The 16,048-nt window shown below is 38.1% G+C and overlaps 1 protein-coding gene and 1 long non-coding RNA gene across 2 annotated transcripts; one reads left to right on the forward strand and one right to left on the reverse strand.

Moving 5' to 3' along the window:
* The first annotated feature begins 2,528 nt into the window (after positions 1 to 2,528).
* Positions 2,529 to 4,103, forward strand: LOC137400299 (uncharacterized). The gene is made up of 2 exons (XR_010979253.1): positions 2,529 to 2,681; positions 3,293 to 4,103. It is a non-coding gene; the product is annotated as an uncharacterized lncRNA (long non-coding RNA).
* Positions 4,104 to 4,216: 113 nt separating this feature from the next.
* On the reverse strand, positions 4,217 to 15,968 carry LOC137400294 (dynein regulatory complex subunit 7-like). The gene is made up of 14 exons (XM_068086623.1): positions 15,835 to 15,968; positions 12,616 to 12,766; positions 10,723 to 10,894; positions 10,397 to 10,522; positions 9,898 to 10,092; positions 9,576 to 9,734; positions 9,058 to 9,276; positions 8,685 to 8,874; positions 7,809 to 7,954; positions 7,339 to 7,677; positions 6,767 to 6,982; positions 6,370 to 6,591; positions 5,096 to 5,428; positions 4,217 to 4,704 (listed from the first exon to the last, which is right to left on the reverse strand). Exons 1-14 carry the CDS (start codon positions 15,917 to 15,919, stop codon positions 4,615 to 4,617), a joined length of 2,643 nt encoding a protein of 880 aa, XP_067942724.1. The 5' UTR covers positions 15,920 to 15,968; the 3' UTR covers positions 4,217 to 4,614.
* Between the last annotated feature and the right edge of the window lie 80 nt (positions 15,969 to 16,048).

The following is a 16,048-nucleotide window of genomic DNA, read 5'->3' on the forward strand; positions in this document are numbered from 1 at the left end:
TCAAACAAAATATAATTTAATATAAATGATGCATATACACTACAATACATCAATAATATGTAACTATACACACGTTAATGCAGTCACACAAAGTACAGACTCACACCAAAATTTTAATGACTAGGATGGAATTGGGTTTTAGCACTCAGAATATGTTTTATAGTACGGTTCCATCTGGGTACATGCCAATCTCATTGTTTGGTAAAGGTGGTCTTGTATACTCACATGAATATGTTGATGAGAATATTGTACACAGCCACCACGTGCTGAGTCATGTTTTTACGTTTTAAAATAAACGTGTTTTAAAACTTTTAAAACATTTGCGTTGAAAACAGAGCTGCGGAAGGATGCTGTAAGGATGTCACCAATGAGTACGATGAAAATTCAACCTCCGATCACAAATATTTGTGCAATTATACGAGTAGTGATGCTTACATCTTATGCAGTACTCCGTTGTTAATAGGTTTTCAAAAATACCTCCCTTGAACCGGAGGGTTGAATCGCTTCAAAGAATTAAACATGCGACGTTTGAAACACTTTACACGCTATGAAGATTTAAAATATGACAAAAATTCATTGCGTGTAACACTAGTGAAAGTGCTAGCTGAGTCATGTTAGGATACAATACCTTTGTTGCAGCTTTGGTCTAAAACTCTGTTGTCAAGACATTCTCTGTAACTTGCAGGTCACAATGTTCCATCTGCATGGCAGTCACTGACAAGTTGATAGGAAGTACACCAGTGCCCAATCACAATCTATTCTAGTGACTAAGGACACTTTTATGAACTGAGTTAACCTTTCTATTTTGTCAAAGTAACTAAAGGGCCTGAAAACCCTTGACTCAGGGTGTTGGCATGGTCACGGTAGCGTTGTACATCATTGTCCTCCCGTTCATAACGTTTATATATACATGTATAACTGTATATTTGGCCAAAACATTATGTTGTGTGATGCAGTTTTTAGGTTGCTTACAATAATTATACAGCACATAGGTTATACAGAACAGATCAACATTATGTTGTGTGATGCAGTATTTTGGATGCTTACAATAATTATACAGCACATAGGTTATACAGAACAGATCAACATTATGTTGTGTGATGCAGTATTTAGGTTGCTTACAATAATTATACAGCTCATAGGTTATACAGAACAGATCAACATTACGTTGTGTGATGCAGTATTTAGGTTGCGTACAATAATTATACAGCACATAGGTTATACAGAACAGATCAACATTATGTTGTGTGATGCAGTATTTAGGTTGCGTTCAATAATTATACAGCACATAGGTTATACAGAACAGATCAACATTATGTTGTGTGATGCAGTATTTAGGTTGTGTACAATAATTATACAGCACAAAAGTTATACAGAACAGATCCAGTGAGTTTCACTAGCTATTTCACCCACGAAAATCAGCACAAGCAATTGGGTCACTCCAAGTAGGCGAGTGGGCCACATTTGGCCCACGGAGCATAGTTTGGCGAAACTTGTCCTAGCTGATCGCCTTCGCTCCAATTTTTTCACTTCATAGCTTTTTGCGACTGAGATTGGGCGTTGTGCGCCTTGTTATTGTATGCAAACATTCAGGGAATTCCCCTTTCAGCAGGCGCTTCATTTAGTTTATTTAGACTTCCTATTGAAACCTCAACGTGACTGTCTGGTCTATCGACATTTCGGTAGATACGAAAAGCCGAACGCACTGAATGAGCGAACAAACCGAATATCTTTTGGGAGTTGCTCTCCCTCAACTATTATCTATAAATCAATTATTATCTATAAATAATATCGATTGCATGTTTTATATAATTATAATAAATATTCCTATATATAGAAATAAATATATTCATTTCCAATTGAATAAAGAAACAATTTTGGCTAGTTATTAAGCTACTAGTTCACCAATAGTTAACGATACTACTGAACAAATAAAACCTTTTGCTTCTATTAGGCATTTCCCTTTTATCTGTCAAAGGTACAGCAAGTACTGATTGGACTATAGTGACAGCAAAAATACTTCGATTGAATATGTAATACATGTATTTTTATTCACAGCGTGCTTCACTGGCGCGAAAATAAACAACAGCCTCTAAAATGTTTCTACGGAATTCATTGAGCTCTTTATTTATAGAAGTTTGAGTTATGCACCCTTATCCGTAAATAGTCACACGAGAGGGTAACTCCTAAAATATTCGGTCTGTTCGGTCGTTCAGCTTTTCGTATCTACTGCGACATTTCACATCTGGTTCCAATTGATACAACCAGTTCTTCTTTGTATCGCTACATCTACTTTTGACAAAAAGTGTGTGTTTCATCTAGTGCAGTTAAATGAGCAAAACAAGTAGCAGAAGTTATCTTCCTCCGCTAGTCTGCATTATTTTCTCTCAGCTAGCTGACTCCCATCTCTGAGGTTGTTTCAGTAATGATATTTGATTGTGCGGACATTTTGTAAGACTACTCACTAACTATTCAAATATCTGGAAAAGGGCATTTTCTAGAACATTCCATTAAGCGCTCTCGATTCAAACAGCTCGCGAGCTGCTCATAATATTTTAGCAACGCTTGCTGCGACGACGTGTTGACCTCACAACCAACTTTTTGTGTAACAGAGTGAAGATGTCAGACGTTTATGATGTCAGACGTTTATGATCTCAGACATAATGACGATTTGTCGAATGGTAAGTTATTAGAAATGTTAGCTGTGAAGTAAGTGCATAGGTGCTTACATAGGTGCTGTGTTACTCAATGGATAAGATGAACACCATTGGTCTACGTTAGAATATAACTAAATTTTTTTATATAATATCTCGGCAATATATCAAGTAACCTGATCGTATAACTTCTCAAAAAGTTTTGATTCTTACTGCGAAGTACTGCCTGCGTATGTACAAAACTAAACTTCTAGAACATTCCTGAATACGCCTGTGCTTTCCACATCAATTGCGCAATGCATGATGAGTCATGCAGTCGCCATGCTCCGAACATTTTCAAATTATACACAGTCACAGTAAACTATGCTATATTTCTGAAAAACAACATAAAGTGCTCTACATTAAAATTATCATATATAAGAGAAAAACTAAGGTCAACATTGGTCAATGTAAGGATTTATTCTGTACTTCCTAGTAGAATTGTATTCTGTACTTCCCTAGTAGAATTGTATTCTGTACTTCCTAGTAGAATTGTATTCTGTACTTCCCTAGTAGAATTGTACAACGAAAAGAATAAAACTTTCTTACATAGAATGATTGCCTATCATAGGTTAGCTCTATTTTCATTTTGCTTGTAGATGAAAACTACAATAATTTTAAAACTGCTGGCATGTCAAGTGAAACAACAAGGAGAGCGTACTGCTAGCTCAGCTTCAGTCAGAGTCGGGAGAGCCTGTACCGATCTTCGCCAGACCTAATAGGTCAGGAGTATTCACTTCAAAAAGGATTCGTGATGATTTTACTAAATACTACAAAGACAGTAAACAATCAGGCAAGACACTGATAGTGTATACCAATTATGCTCCGTCCGATATCTGCCCAAAGGTATGGATGGAACTACAAGAAAAGTACGGCATAGAAATAGAGATGAGAGCGGCTAGCCGCTACACCAAAGGAGCAACAGAAATGAAAGTGAAAGAAATGTTAAGAAGCAATAAGCACACCCGGCTAAATGCTTTCAGACCTAATGATTGGCAGGTTGTGGCTGATATGATATATAGAGCTTTGACCGAAGTTGAGCCACCATCAGAAGAAAGGCTGGCGATGGATGCTGCAGCTCAAAAAGTTTTTGATAGTTGGCGCAATTAACTGGATAGTAGATTGTCATGTGCTCGCTGTTTGTGTGTGTTGAAAACTAATAGGCCTACTTGGATCAGAATACATGATACTTTTCCAGACAGTACTATGACATTTACCCTTTCTCAGTGTATCTGCTGGTGGACTATAACTAAGGTAGTAAAGACAACTCTCAATGGTAGTTATTAAGGTAGGAAAGACAACTCCTTCTGAGTAGCTTTGTAATGAGATAAATACATCAGTCTATTGACTTATTTATTCAAACTTGTCTGTATAGACAGCGTGAATATATTTATTATTGTTATATTCTAATTTAAATCTCTTCATTGTTAAATATCTGGGTCGATCTTGACTTCCACTTTATTACAGCTAACCAGCAATGACTCTTAGATTAAAATCCCTGGATAATGTCATCAGAGACTGACAAGTGACAGCATTGCAGAATTCAGCTATCTGCTAATAAGGATGAGTTTGATATTTTTATTCAGATCAAGGCATGGTTTACGTACATGTAGTTGGGGTTGTCACACTTCTTCAAATAACAATTATTCGTGGAGGTGAAAATTCAAACCAGTGGAACACACCATCAACAATATAGTGTTATTGATGCTGCATATAATTTCAACTAACTTGCATAATAACATGCCTCAAGCTTATCTTGTCATATCTATATTATATGTACAAATAATTAGAGAGATGACAATTACAGACTTAATTGTCAAAGCTAACAGGTTCTCTTTCTGTGTAGCAGGTAGTTCATTCCGCTGCAATCCGTAGAGTCATTTTCTATGCAGAGATTCTGCCAAATTCATAGAGTTATTTTTTATGCCGAAAGGAACTCTACAAGACGTTTGTCTGTGCGGAGTTTCTTGTCCAACTCCATGTATATGAAAGGAGCCTTCTCCTTGTGCCTCTGTAGAATGACAATGGCAGCGAAAGTGACAGCATGCAGCCGTGTCATCAGATGAAAGAATAATGAATAGCAAATGCTCCCTGGATGACTACCTTACTAAAACTGCTAGCAGCTTGCAACAGGCATTCAATATTATTACACTGTCCAACTCTATTCTCAGTTGGAATCGAAATACTTAAATTCTTCTGGCCTGCTATTAGAAATAGCTGTCTCTTTGGAGAACCATTCTTCTGGCCTGCTATTAGAAATAGCTGTCTCTTTGGAGAACCAGCTAGTATATGTTTGCATAACAATTAAAACAAGTCTAGGCTTAATATCTATAAGAAACAATCTATACTTCACACATAATCCTAGGCTAAGCGAGACCAAAGGCTATTCAAAGAAACCTCACCTGTAGCCTCAACTCCAGTATGTGAATCTTAAACATAGCTTCAGTGCAGTAAGCCACATAATCCTCCTCATCATCTTTCTGCATGGAGACCTGGTTTTGTTGATACCACTGTTGTTTCTTGGTGAGCTCAGCAGTTTCTTTCTCAAATCTGTGCTGGATAAGGTTGGCCTTATCAATCAGACGCTGCTTAAGATCAGCGAGGCATTGCTCCTTAAGAAGCAGCGCTTGGTCTCGGGTCAGCCTCTCTGGGTCTCCCATCTGCGCAAGGAATGGAGCGAGAAAGTCCACCTCCATTTCCTCTCTTCTCATTTTCTCTTCGAGGAGTTGTCTTTCCTACAGATTAATTGGCATTTCTTGTCATACTTAGCGATTAGGCCAATAATTTATGATTATAGTTTTGAATAATAATTAAGTAGACAACTCCAAGCTCAAAAGCAAGATTGTGTTAAAAATAGTCATGGCATTAATTTTTACATTCATATAAAGAATGCAGCTGAGAATGATTTAAATAGTTCAATATATAGTAGACGTTTGTGTTAGTGCTCATAGACTTACAAGTCCAATAATAGTGATTCTATGTTACTTCCCATCAAATAGAACGTAAAAAGCACAAGAGCAAGTAACTTCCTTCTTTTACAGATCATCATTTGCGGCTTTTTCATTTTTATTGCAATCAAGTTTATCATTCTCGACTCAGACTTAAAGACAAACTTACAGGAGTTTTTGTAGATTTTGTCAGCAAGCATCAGTATTTTCTATAATTTGTGATTGTTTTTGATGTTTGAGGTGATTTGACTGCCAGGATGTTTCAATATTAAAATCGAAAAAACTTGACAGCAGTTAAAACGCTCAGAAAAACACGCATAAAATGGCGTGACTAGTTGCACAGCTGCCTGTCTCTCTCATTATGTATCTCGGCTCAAGTGCTCAAGTTGCAGCATCACATGTCTCTATTTAGTCGATCTCCTTACCGAAATGCACGTATAAACGTCATAAATCAAATTTTTGCTTGAATCTGAGCATCTTAACAGCGATCAAGTTTTGCTGATTTTAATCTTGAAACATCTTGGCAGTCAGATCACCTCAAGCATTGAAAAAAATCATGAATGATGGAAAAATACCGATACTTGCTCATAAAATCTACTAAAACTTTGCGTACGTTCATCTTGCGTACGTTCATCTTGCGTACGTTCATCTTGCGTACGTTCATCTTGCGTACGTTCATCTTGAAATGAAAAAGAGGCGAGAGTTTGAGTTACTCGTATTCAGCTCACCAGCTCTTTCCTGTGTTTCTTAGCCCTCTCATTTCTAGTTGTGTCATAGACTGAGATCTCTAACTCGCTTCTCGTCTCTTCCTCAAGTCGCTCTTTAAGTATAGAGCGAACTTCCGACTCGCTCTCTCGCACCTTGTTAATACACGTCTCTTCATCCTTGAGTAACTGGCACAGCAACTGGTAAAGTTCTAGATTTTTCTTAGTAGGTTTTGTAGGATCCACCTGTACCACAGAAACAGCAATATCTTTGTAGAGCCACTAGTATATTTATGTTCTTTTTCTAGGAATCATAGAGCTATCAGTAAACATTGACTTAGAGACTAAAAGTAATCAGAACAATGATGGAATAGCAAAGCAAACAAGTTAACGCTAGAAGACTTAAGGCTTGTGAACTTACTTGGAATGTGCTGTGCATGTCTGGAGTCATGATAACCGGTGAACCCTTCTCTTCTACTCCCTGTGGCTTCATGTACTCTCTTGTAGAAGAGATAACTTTTGGATCGCCTGTTTGATATGTAATTTGAATCTTTTCTTCGGCAATCCAGAAGACCAATTCTTTGACATCCTCGTTCGCCTCCTTGCTCAAGTTTCTTTTGAACTTCTGCACCATTTTCTGTAGAACATTTGGTACCACACATCACATCCTTTTATTGTATAATAGAAATATTTCACTCACATAAAAGCCATAAACTTGTTCAAACCGGTTAAAACTGGTGATGCAACGCCAAACCCTCCAATTGCTAACAATGTACAAGTTCGATACTCAATTGTGCTTTTAAATAAAGTTTCGAAGCACGGCATTGGTAGACAAATTGTTGTTTGTAACAAGAGCTGTGATTTGTTGGTGAGAAACATGAAGCAGAAAAATTTAGATTATTAAATTCAATGTTTATCTTTTTGTACATATTAGTACAGGCATTCCACTGACAGAAAGTCTTGCATTAGCCTACACATTCTGATTCATCTTACATATATCGGACGAGGGTTCACATCTTCGCCCCGAGGTCCAGCTTTTTTGGGTTTTGGTCCTAAGTCTATATGTTGGTAATAAAGGAAATCTTCTCTGTTGCTAAAGTGCTCCGTCATGGATAGCGGAGTTTCTTCTCTTTTGCTGAGCCCATCAACTCTTGCTTCGTCATAGAAAAGCATGACTCGTTCTGACTCAGCTCCTGGAGATGAAGCTAAGTAGGTATGCTCTCGGATGGCATGCGAACGACCTTGCAGGAAGTATTCCGTAACCCAGCCACTTTTCATGTTTAGTGTCCGCAGGTAAAGATGGTCAACTCTCTTCTCAAAGAACTCTTTTACCTGTTGAAATGCTAACAGTTTAAGAATTCAGTGGTACACAGCGAGTCTTGCAGCGTAGCTAACTTAGCATTGCATTTTAGGTGGCTGATCGTTTAATGCAAAATATTGTTGTCTGTCAGCAGGGCCCTTACCAAGTTGATGTCTTTGAGCTCGTAGTCGTTGAATACAGACAGTTTAGAAACGAGACCATCTTTCATTATGTAAGGTGCAAACTTCTCCAACTTGGCTCTCTTGTAGTACTTGGTTTTTTTACCAAGAGGACAACGAGATTCGAACTCTGTGTAAGAAATACATTCACATTTAAGAGAGGAGATAGCAATGAACTATTATAGCAACAGACCAATATAGCAACGAACCATTATAGCAACGAACCATTATAGCAACAGACCAATATAGCAACAGACCATTATAGCAACGAACCTTTATAGCAACAGACCATTATAGCAACAGACCATTATAGCAGTGGACCATTATAGTAACATACCAATATAGCAACGGACCATGATAGCAACGGACCATTATAGCAACGGACCATTATAGCAATGAACCATCATAGCAACGTACCATTACAGATACAGACCGTTAGAGCAACAGACCATTATAGCAATGCACATTATATCAACAGACCAATATACCAACGAACCATTATAGCAACGAACCATCAGAGCAATTGACCATTATAGCAACAGAACAATATAGCAACAAACCGTTATAGCAACGGAATAAGGTTACTTCGATGTCAACTCAGTTTCTGTACCGTATCATAAAACTGATCGGTTGAAACAAAAAAGCCTTGATAAAGACTCAAATATCCAATACATTTATTTATATATTTAATTAAAAAATGCTCTAAAGATTAGCATCAAGAGTAAAATATTTCTAAGCGTATACAATTGACTGGATGTATGTATGAAGTGTCAACCTCTGCCATCAAAAATGGTCGCCAGCCTTAAAGTCGCAAACCTACAAACCGTACATCTAGGCTATTCTGACACCATAGAGCTAACCTGAGTGAGTAATGGAGATACATTCGCACCAAGATGGCGGAATATCCAAATGCTTCTCCACATCTTCCTCTTCTTCATCATCATCAATATCAGGGTCCTCATCTATGTCAGGGATGGAAAGCAGAGGCTTGTCCGAGGTAGGAAACATAAACTCCCAGAGACTGCAGTCCCCCAGGTCAAACTTGAGGTCCTGTATGGATAATATGCACTCAATCAGAGGCTAGTTCTATTAGTTTAGACAATAATGCAAGTAACAATCCAAGATTTGGACCAACATAATTTTTTTAAAGTATAAAATTTCATGACTACTTTTGAAAATATAAATAAAAGGGCTTAGAAATGTCACAAATGGGATAATAAATCAAAGACTTACAACAACCCCATTTGTGCAGAGCTGCATATTGACCCAGTAGTTCTGGTGATTCCAAATACTCTCAATACCGTGAAAGTCTCGGGTAGCCAGAGAGTGTGACTGACCGGTGAACGGCTCTATATAGAAACTTTCTGCAACCTCCCTCTTTCCTTCTAGTATGAGAACCCAGGCGTGTATCCTCAGACCATGCAGTGCATCCCAAGCTGGCTTTTCGAGCTCCTACAATAACACAGGTTATGAGCTGACCTTTACTTAGTAGCAGATAGTAGCAGAGCTTATTGCATGCGGGACTACTGAGCAGGTGTGCAAAACACGCAAGCCGGTTTGCCTTGATTAGTAAACGTGATAGTTTGGTATTTGGTGGTTGCGATAAACCTTTTAAAATTCTCTTGACTTTTACTAATAAGTTCAACTTAGATAACTAACGGCTTTCTAACTCAAGCCGAGTTCTCAACCGGCTTTGCTGCAAAAGGTTCACGACAAAAAAGAGGTCAATATTTATTATATTAAATGAATACCGCTATTTTTTGCTCCTCTTCTTCCTGTTTTTTCCGTATTTCCGCCAGTCTATTATCCTCAGCCCTCTTTGCCATCTTAGCCTCGTACTTACTTCGAAGATCCTTCGGTGGTCGCACAGCATACTTTCCGATTTCCTTCTTTTTCTCTTCCTTTTTTTTCTGTTAATCACCAAAATTGGTTCAGTTCACTTAAACTTGATGACTTATAACAATCACTTATATTGTAGTCTAGACAAAAGGTCAAACCTGATGACTTATAACAATCACTTATATTGTACTCTAGTGAAGAGATAAATCCATGAAAACATCTAGTTGTGCTGACCTCTTTTTTCTCGATGAGCAGAGGACAGATTTCTCTGGTGGAGTCCATGAGACAGACCTCCCTAGTTGCATAGCCACTGACTACATAAGCATCGTAGCCCTGCGCTATGAGCAGGGAGCAGAGCACATTGGCATACTCAAAGCAATCACCTCTCTGCTGCTTCAGCACAGTCATCGGAGACCGCAGACGGGTTGGCTGAGCAAATAAACATGACTTGGGTAAACAACTCTAAGCTCAAAAGCAAAATTGTGTTGAAACTAGTTATGGCATTAACTTTTACATTCACATAAAGAAAGCAGCTGAGAATGGCTTAAATGGTTCAATATATAGTATTGGGAATTTCGGGAATTGAATCCCAAACTTTTGTTTGCAGGTTAAAAGTTCCAGACCACTAGGCTACAGCCAATCTGCTGTCAGAAGAGAAAATCTCAGACAATAACTGAAAGGAGTGTTTGTGAATGGAGTTGTCATCTCCACGAGAGAAAATGACAATACTCACCAAGTCTACGGGTGGGTTCAAAGGCTCAAAGTCTAGATAGTCGGCCACAAACTCAGCACAGCCATCCCAGTCATAGAGTGATATGAACGGGAGTTGAGTCGGGCGAATTGAAGTACAGACCAGCTTCTGCAAAGATTACATGTACAATATGAATGAAGAATGCAGCCTGCTCCTGCAAAGTAGTGTGCAAAATTACTGATCACAACCATAATCATTCTACCTAGCTAATGCTTAACATGACAGTGCTTTTAACATGTTTTGAGAGTTCATGCACAGAAGACCAATATCGGACTTTTTTCCGTTAGCCTGAGCTCCCAATATCTTACCTCTATTCCACATTCATTGACTGGATTAAGAAGAAGAGGTTTCCTGTCCCTGTACAAGTGTACATACTGGCGACGGAAGTTCTCAGCATAGGAGAGCACAAGCTCTTCTTTAGGAGTGTTGTGTTTGTACGAGTCAGGGAAGCCTTCCGAGTCGTAGAGCAGATCCTGCCATCTAAAGATCAATTTCGGAGACCAATCAAAATATGTCATTTGGTTAACCCGAGTGAATTCAAGCAAATGCTGATTATTTATAAACATCTAAAAAGTGTTTCAAGTTAATCCAGCTCTAAAGACTCGCTTTGGACAGGGTGAGACAAAATAATTATAAAGAAAATAGGTTCTTTGAAAAATGGCTCAACATGAATTTTCTAACACAATATGAAATCTGAGTGACATTTGGGAATCATGTAGTTACCGTTGATAACTCCGGGTAGCACAGCTAGTTACCTGAACAACGGAGTTATCAACTCTGTGCTACCCAGAGTTGATAACTCCGGGAAGCACGGCTAGTGTAACTATATACCTTAAGTTTTAATTACATGTAGGTAACTAAATATCTTTCAGAGTTTTTCGAAACAACTCAGTTTAGTTAGCAGCTAAAACTAAAAATAAACTTAGAAAATTCAAAAATAACCTAAAATATATAAAGTACGTTAGAGTTCAATTAGTCCGAGGTAAAGTTATGCTCCGTATCTTTATTTCTGAACCTGTGTTGCTGCGCCTACACTTCTGTCTCTAAGGAAAAGTGACTATAAAAACTTTTTCATTAATTTAGTTTTTTATATATAAGTTACATACATTTAGTTCGTTATACATATAAATCTCAGTGTTTGTCATTGGTCCTAGTGAAACAAACATTTTCATGGCCAACTTCATCATTTTTAAACATCACAGCTGTGTTTTGATCACCTCTGTGTTTCTCTATAAATAGCTCTATGAATAGCTCTATTACTGCTAGAAAAGCTCACATAAAAATCATGGAACTTAGAGAAGTTGTTGCATACATCCAGGATGTAAAGGGATAGAAACATTATAGATCATCCACTTTGTATTTTTATTTCATTTTACTTTACATTTAAATGCCTCGGTTGCTATTAATTGTTACCTCTACAATCACCAGGTCAAGGACACAAAAGTTTAATTTTAGGTGTTTCATTTTACATACTGTAGAGGTCAATTTATTATTTTCAGCTTCTGACTTTATGTTGAGAAGATTGGTAGGCAGGCTTCATGTGCAATTGGTTATTATAGACAAGCTCTATATGACAATTATAGACAATTTATTATAGACAATCTACGTGTATATCTATATATTATATATATATTTCTCAAAGTCTGTCCATGGATCTGTCTGTCTGCATTCCGGCTATAATTATTTAAGTCTTGGAATAAAGAACCAGTACTGAAGAAGATTTGATCTCAGACTCTCGCATTCACCAGACCGACGTCATACCAATTAGGTCACAAAGAGTGATTTCTTCACTAGCCAATATATGTCGCTGTATGGGAGCAAATACCCAACAGCTTTGGTACTACGCAGGGTGATTGCGCAACGCTACTTAGACGAATAGCTCTCATTAGTAAACGTACTCAAACTTTTTATTGGCAATGCGCCAGGCTAATAGCAAGTGGCAGGCAACTCTCATTACTTCTCACCGTTAATAAGCTGATTTTTATTACCCGGGCAATGCTGGGTAGCACAGCTAGTCATTTACAAAACCAAAACAGATAACCGCCTGCATGAAGTTTTTAGATTTCAAGTCCTAAGCATTAGTGAATTGTATTGTTGTTACCATGAAAGCGAGGACTGACAAAGGTTCCAAATGGATGTTTAAATATAGACTTATGACTTTTCATGGCATTTGGATTACTCTAACAGTCAAGAAGACTTACTTTTTTAGATCTGGTGCGACCACAAATATTTGATCCAGTTCCTTTTTTAGAGCGAGGGCTTCAGGAGAAAGTTTTTTCTCCTCTTGCTCAAGAACTGGCTCTTCCTTCTCAGCATCTACTTTCTCAGAGCCTTCTTCGCCTTCCTCCAATTCTACGAGTGCAAAAGTATAAAAGTGGCATTAGCAAAAAGCAAGCATAGGTAGTGGTATGATAACTGAGCTTCGGGTCTTTAACTTCACAACGCAGCGAAAAAGCTTCAACTGCCAACTCGAACCTCTTTAACCTTTAACCTCAGCAAAACTTTTCATGTCAGAGAGCGTTTGTCTTGTATCATGGCAGCCATCCAAACCAATTTGAATTGTTGGTTTAGCAGAGAGAGCAGTTTAAGTATGGATGTCCTTCCTGTTACCACCAGTTGCCTACTCTGAGGGTTGTACCTCCAGCCTGTTAGTCACTAGTTCAAATCACTAACCTAAATGCTTATTTAAAACTATATGTATAAATATATATACTACAGTTTTGAACATAATACAGATATGAGCGAGCCTTGTCATTGTATAACGGTAAGGTACACAATTGTTGTATAAAGATATTAAAAAAATCAGATACAGAAAGGGACTAACGCCTAAACTACAAGACATATCTATGCAATACGTGCAATCCGCAAACGTCGAATACATCAAAAGATTATCATAAAAACCAATTAAACGAGGTGCGATAACAAGTAGATTAAAAACTACCAAGTAGAAAAAATCAATCATGGAAGATGTGTCAACCACCAGGCCAAAAAACCATCAAAAGAAATTGGTGCCGATGTCACGCACACAGCTCTGCCAACCTCTATCAGGCACAACCTAAATAACAAGAGTAAGTGATGATTTCCAATCAGCACATGCCATATCGTGCTAAAAGCAAGTCCACTCAAATACCAATCCTTAACAACATAAAGGACAGAACCTGAGCAACTAAAACACCTTCTCCCAGGCTAACAGAGACATCTATAAAAAGAGAACAGCTCCGATGACTCCGCCTCTTTTTCTCTCTTTCGTCTGCTGAGGTTCCTTCAACTGCTCAAGCTCCTTTCATTTCAACTGTTCAGCTTCTCTGTTTAAGGAAAGTCTATGTCTATGGACAGTCTATGTCTATGGACAGTCAATGTCTATGGACAGTCGATGTCTATAGACAGTCTATGGACAGTCTATGTCTCTGGACAATCTATGTCTCTGTCTATGGACAGTCATGACTCTCCTTTGACTGTCGAGACTTACAGCCATACAGGACTGAGCGAATGCACATGACCGACCATGCGAGTAAAGGTGCAACTTTACTTGACTATTTTTAACCTTTTGCCATTAGTATTATTTGTTTGAGAATTTTGTTAGCTGTGGTATTTTAATTGTTGGACTTACGAAATACAAAATATTTTGGTATTGCTTATAGCTTGACACCTTCACCAGTGCCTGAACTAGTAATAATCAAGTTCGTTTACATATTCTAAGCGGAAGAGCAAAAACTAAACAGATTCAAAATAGAAGAAGACTAACCGAATGCCCCGCGTAGCACAAGTATTGAAAACAGCTTATAAACAGTGGCAGGCCTGGCACATTGCCAATGAATAGGTAATTTGAGTAAGCTACTATCCGTATTGCTAAACTTACTAATAAGAGCTGTGAGAACAAGCTTTAGTGACGTTGCATAACGCAGTGTTGCTATGCATATTTTAACTGACATAACGACTCTTATGCCGAATGAATGCATTGCATCTCAAAGAGCTTAATTGGTTAGGCTATCACCTGGTGAATTAAAGGCTACAAGATCAAATCCAGCACGAAGCAGATCTTTCATTCCTAGATTTCAATAGTTGAAGCTAGAAAAATGGAACAACATACTGTGAGATTTATATATATATATATAGATGACAAATTAAATTCAGCACTGATGTATGTGTACATGCAGTTTGTGTTGAACATAATTTTTTTCATAAGGAATGTCATGGGATACTCAACTGTCCTCTGCTTATCACGGCCTTGCAAAAACACATGATTGATGAATCACAAAGCGCATATGATATTATGCTGGTCTTTAAAAATACATTTGATAAAGTCTTCCACTCACTACTACAGCAAAAACTATGACAGACTCTAGAAGCGAGCTTCCAGATTGCAACTGGATCTAAGGCTATTACTAAGAGCAGACAAAATGTCTTAGTCGGCTTACAAACTTTAAGGCTTTGTAGTTGGATCAACATTATTCCTTAAATACATAAACAACCTACCTAACGCTGTTAATCGTTGTGTTAGTCTTTACACCGATAACACATTACTATACCAGAGAGTAAACTCTATTATAGATGCTGCGAACTTCCAGTTAAGCATAAACGCTGTACATAAGTGGTCCTGAAAGTGGAAGACGCCCTTCAACTACTCCAAACGCAATGCAATTGCATTTGAATCATGCTTCCAACTTACAGACTTGGAGATACACCCTTGGAATAGAAAGGGATACGAAATATCTCCTTCAGACTGACTTCAGTTAAAAGAATCATGTCCCACAAAAGAGCAAAAGGGCCTGTAAGGTCTTCAGCGTACTACATAATGTCCTAAATAGAGCCGTCTCAGCCTACACCAGCCTATGCAGACCAATCCTCAAATATGCAAATACTCGGTGTTGAAACTATCTTTAAAAAGCATCATACACAATGTCGAGGTGAGACAGAACAGTGCTATAAGATTCATATCAAAACTTGAAGGAAGGGAAGGTGTAAGTGATGCACAGAATGAACTAGGCCTGTGAATGCATCAAAAGCGACAAACAAATTACAGGTTGAACTTGCTGACCCATATTCTAAAAGCAAAGGACACTCACAATGAACTCTTGATCTGCCTATAGTGAGGTAGTTTATGATCGTACAATGACCACAGTAACCACAAGATTAACAGCTCATGGCGAGACAACATCGAATTTGGCGGGTTTCAGATGATACCGCCTAAGCTTTCTACCAAGAACCATACGCGATACGAGGGTTGCCCAGATGACAGCTAAACATCATCAGCGGTATTGCTGAATTTAGATCACATATATCATAGCGTACTGTTAAACATATGAGGCACTCTCACTGCACCAAAGAGTATTTCATCTCATTTGAGACGTGCTGTGAATACTAATATTTCTTTGGCGAAGAGATAAAAAATTTGAGTTATTAATGACTCAAATCATTACCTCCATTTTCGTTCTCATCTTCAAGACTAGAAACAGTGTCCAATTTAAGAGCTTCCAAGTCACCAGGGACTTCTATCTCAGCCATCTTTCGCTGCTCACCAGCGTCTAACACACAAAAATCGGTATGTTCGCGAGTAAAATGAACACATCTGTAAGCGTGTAAAGTCCGAACGGTGTATGTTTAGATGTCAGTGTTGAAGATTTGTTCGCATTG

The sequence above is a fragment of the Watersipora subatra genome, chromosome 7 (assembly GCF_963576615.1).
Source record: "Watersipora subatra chromosome 7, tzWatSuba1.1, whole genome shotgun sequence".
Classification (NCBI taxonomy): Eukaryota; Metazoa; Bryozoa; class Gymnolaemata; order Cheilostomatida; family Watersiporidae; genus Watersipora; species Watersipora subatra.